Source organism: Wasmannia auropunctata, unplaced genomic scaffold (genome assembly GCF_000956235.1).
Source record: "Wasmannia auropunctata unplaced genomic scaffold, wasmannia.A_1.0 LD336060.1, whole genome shotgun sequence".
Lineage (NCBI taxonomy): Eukaryota > Metazoa > Arthropoda > Insecta > Hymenoptera > Formicidae > Wasmannia > Wasmannia auropunctata.
The window spans coordinates 188,852-192,402 of NW_012026830.1; the positions used below are offsets into that span (position 1 = coordinate 188,852).

General features: G+C 35.7%; 1 protein-coding gene across 1 annotated transcript in view; it reads right to left on the minus strand.

Annotated features, from left to right (window-relative positions):
* Positions 1-2,553: 2,553 nt before the first annotated feature.
* Positions 2,554-3,551, minus strand: part of LOC105450596 (WASH complex subunit strumpellin-like) — a 1,711-nt gene continuing 713 nt past the window's right edge. The window contains exons 2-4 of the mRNA XM_011690530.1: positions 3,096-3,293; positions 2,859-3,012; positions 2,554-2,764 (exon numbers count right to left, since the gene is read on the minus strand). Coding sequence (XP_011688832.1) covers positions 2,611-2,764; positions 2,859-3,012; positions 3,096-3,293 — 506 coding nt within the window. The 3' untranslated portion in view covers positions 2,554-2,610. The remainder of the gene's footprint in view (positions 2,765-2,858; positions 3,013-3,095; positions 3,294-3,551) is intronic.

Sequence of the window (3,551 nt, forward strand, 5' to 3'; positions counted from 1 at the left end):
GAATTTATTTAATTATATAATTCATTGTTCTCGATATATTTAATTAAACCAATTAACTTAATGGACAATTAAATTAATTTAAATAAAAAAGAGTCTACCGTTTACTTTTAGTAAATAATAATATAAAATTGTTAGTAAAATTATATTAATATAAAATTAATTATATATTTGCATGTATATCTGTTGAATACGCGTGGAGAAAAAGAGCTTATTTTGTTAGATTGGGGACAATGAATTATATAATTAAAAATCAAAATGTTCTGAGTTTTTGATCAAAATCATCCTTCAACTGAATCAAAATTTCTCAGACGCTTATCTTTTTTTTTAAATATTGAAATATATTTCCTTCATATCTATGCTATGTATTCATATATTGAGCTTTCTGACAAATAGACGAGAAATTTCTTTGTAATTTAATCTGATACAAGACGTTTCTATAATTTGATTTTTCATCACTTGCAAAATTCGAGATACTCACATACGTGGGAGGTTCCTCAGAACTGACAACTGGTCTCTCTTGCACCCGCTAAGATCCGGGACCTCTGCGGGGTCGTCCCTCTTCCCGAATCCGATCGCTGAGGCAATGTAGCGTCGAGGATTTATTCTGTTGTCGCGACTCGCCCTCAGTTGCACTCGGTGCTTGAAGAAATGGGGGTAATCGCGATTCCTGGACGCCACAGTGGACTTCCAAGCTACGATAAACCCCGCGACGAACACCAACGCTAACACCGCTCGCATGGTTTTCCTGACGCAAAAAGAGAGAGACATATCGAACGCAATGATGAACGTTCAGTATGATTCATAATGTGTAATTACATAATATATTACAATTACGCAAAGAATTAACGATCTTTCTTTGCGTAAAAGTTTGCGTATGTACGTTATGATCGATCGAGCCATCGATCTTGCGTATTTTTTAATTTTCTACAATATAAATTTCTTACGAGGTCTTGCCAGAATGTCGGAACATTTATAGAATTAATCTACACAGACATCATTGCGCAGATAATCGTATCTTAATTACAATTTATACTTACTGCGCACACAAGAAATATTAATATTTACGCATATTTAATGCATTTTTAATTTGCCTAAATTCTAAAATTTATCAATATACACGCGTGACGGAAGTAAAATGACAACTTCTGTTTTCGCTTAGAATATTCCTTGTTAAAAATTCCAAGTATTAAATTGATGATAAAAGAAATAGATTATTGCGTTGGAATTTATCAATATGCACTGGCGAAAGTAAAACTACAACTTCTGTTTCCGCTTAGAGAACTGTTTTTTTAAATTAAAAATAAAACACCTAAGTATTAGATTATCAATGACAAAGTATAAAGAAGATAGATTATTGCGTCGAATAAGTAAAAACAGATGCGAAAAGAACATCTTCTATAGTGTAACAGTGAGTTTCAGAGAGTATCTAAATTTCAACACGCTTCTTACAAACTTTTCTCAACATATACAATTCTTTCATGTAATCTTTAAGATAATAATTTAATTCGATCGATGATTTTGCTTTCTAGATTTTAATTGAAATTTTAAAATTTTCAAAACAACTGCGGTTTGCCGCTAGTCGTCGCGGTCAGTGCGACAAAAATCGTCTGTGATGTACGTGAATCGGGAATAGACGTATCGAAAACTAATTTAGATGAAATTAGATTTCGGTATGTTTCTTCCCGCCGATTGCGAAACGGTCGAAATAAAATTTTAGCGAGATATACGCGCTGTATACACAACCGGTCACCTTTCGTTGAATTGCATCGACATTTCTCTCTTTCTCTCTGGGATCACCAAATTCTCTCTCTGGTGAATCCAGAGAGAAAGAGAGAAACGATTGATTCGATTCGTAAGTGCGAGGACTGGGCTCGGTGACTATTCCGCGTCGCTTTGTACTGTGTAGCCGCCAACGCTCGGCGTCGCGGCTGCTGGCGACGCCGTTCGCAGCCGCCGCCCGGGCGTTAATCTCTTTAATGCGTCCGGCCAATCGACATTTTATCGTCGCATTGAAATCTCTGCCGACGGGATGGCCAGCCGCAATTTCGCACGCGATAGATATACGGAGAGATGTGTACGAGGTCGACGGAGATGCGCAAGGAGACGCCACCGCCGCCGTCGTTTATGCATCGTTAAGCCGCCGATGCGTCGTCTAGCCGCCGATGGGTATGCGGATTTCCTTGCAGCACATAACGATCCCTCTCGCGAGGACACTTTTTATGATGACGATGCCACGCCCACGCTTTTTACATAATTTACATTTACGTGAACTACGCTCGCCGTACGTATGGCAATTTTTTTCCTTGCGATGCGAGCGTTAGATCTGAACCGATAATAAATTAAAACAGCAGAGGCATAATTAAATTGCGCAATATAAAACTTTAATTTCCTGAATGGCCGAAATTACGGAGTTCAATTACGAATACTGGAAATTTTTCTGAAATGTTGATAAAAATATCGAGGCGCCCACTGACAAAAATCTCTTTCCTTTTTTCTTATCTTTTTATTTACACAAAATATATATACATCTTTACAACGTAGGAATATATGTAATAATATGTATGATCATTTATAATATGCAATATTATTTCACGAGTTTCCGATGCAGCGTCATTTTGTCATTTTGACGAGGGAGTGATATAAAATGACGACGGGTATTTCTTTAAGAATAAGAGAACGCGGAATGCCAGAATATTTAACGAAAAGCTCCAAGAAATGGAGATTGGTAGCTCCTTTAGTTTCTGCATTTCCTCCCGCTTTCAAACTGAAAAAAAAAAAAAAAGAATTCTCGTTAGTAATACCCTGTTTCAAACGATGTTGTCACGTCTATGACTTAAGATTATAAAATTATTCCTTACCTCTCCACGGTGATAAACGACAGGACGTACATACAAAGATATTTCACGTAACGATTCATCACAGAAACGTGGAATTGACGAAGAATCGTTTGTATTCCTAAGGCAAATACCACAGCGTCAACGGAATCCTGATATCTCTTGCTCAACAGACTTGCTGCGACAAATAAGTAAAATGTTTGCTATGTCATTTAATTCTATTGTAAAATATAAATGCATGTGTATACGATATTATTATACCTGTATTTTTGCAGTAGAATAATTTATTCAATTGCGACACCGTCAGTAGGAAAATAATAATAGCTATGTTATTACTCTTTGGTGGTTTGATATAAACTTTGTTGTGCGGATTGCTGATGCCAGCCCAATCCAGACGCACGCTAAGTTCGTGAAGTAATTCACTTCTCTCCGGCTCGCTCTCGTATAGAAAATTTGATTCTAAAGGAAATAAGTAAATTTTTCAGCGTTTTAAAATTTTATATTAATGTTCTTCCAGTGGAGAGAGTAAATCTAATTATAAGTAACGTATTATTAGTTAAGAAAAAAATTTTGTTACTATATGACATGTTATTTTGAGTAATGGTTATAGTAATTTATAGTCACTTTAATATTGTTACAATAAAATTATTAAAATCAAATGTAAAAATGGAGGTGACTCATATTTGAAGCAAGCTTATATCGACATACTATAAGAAG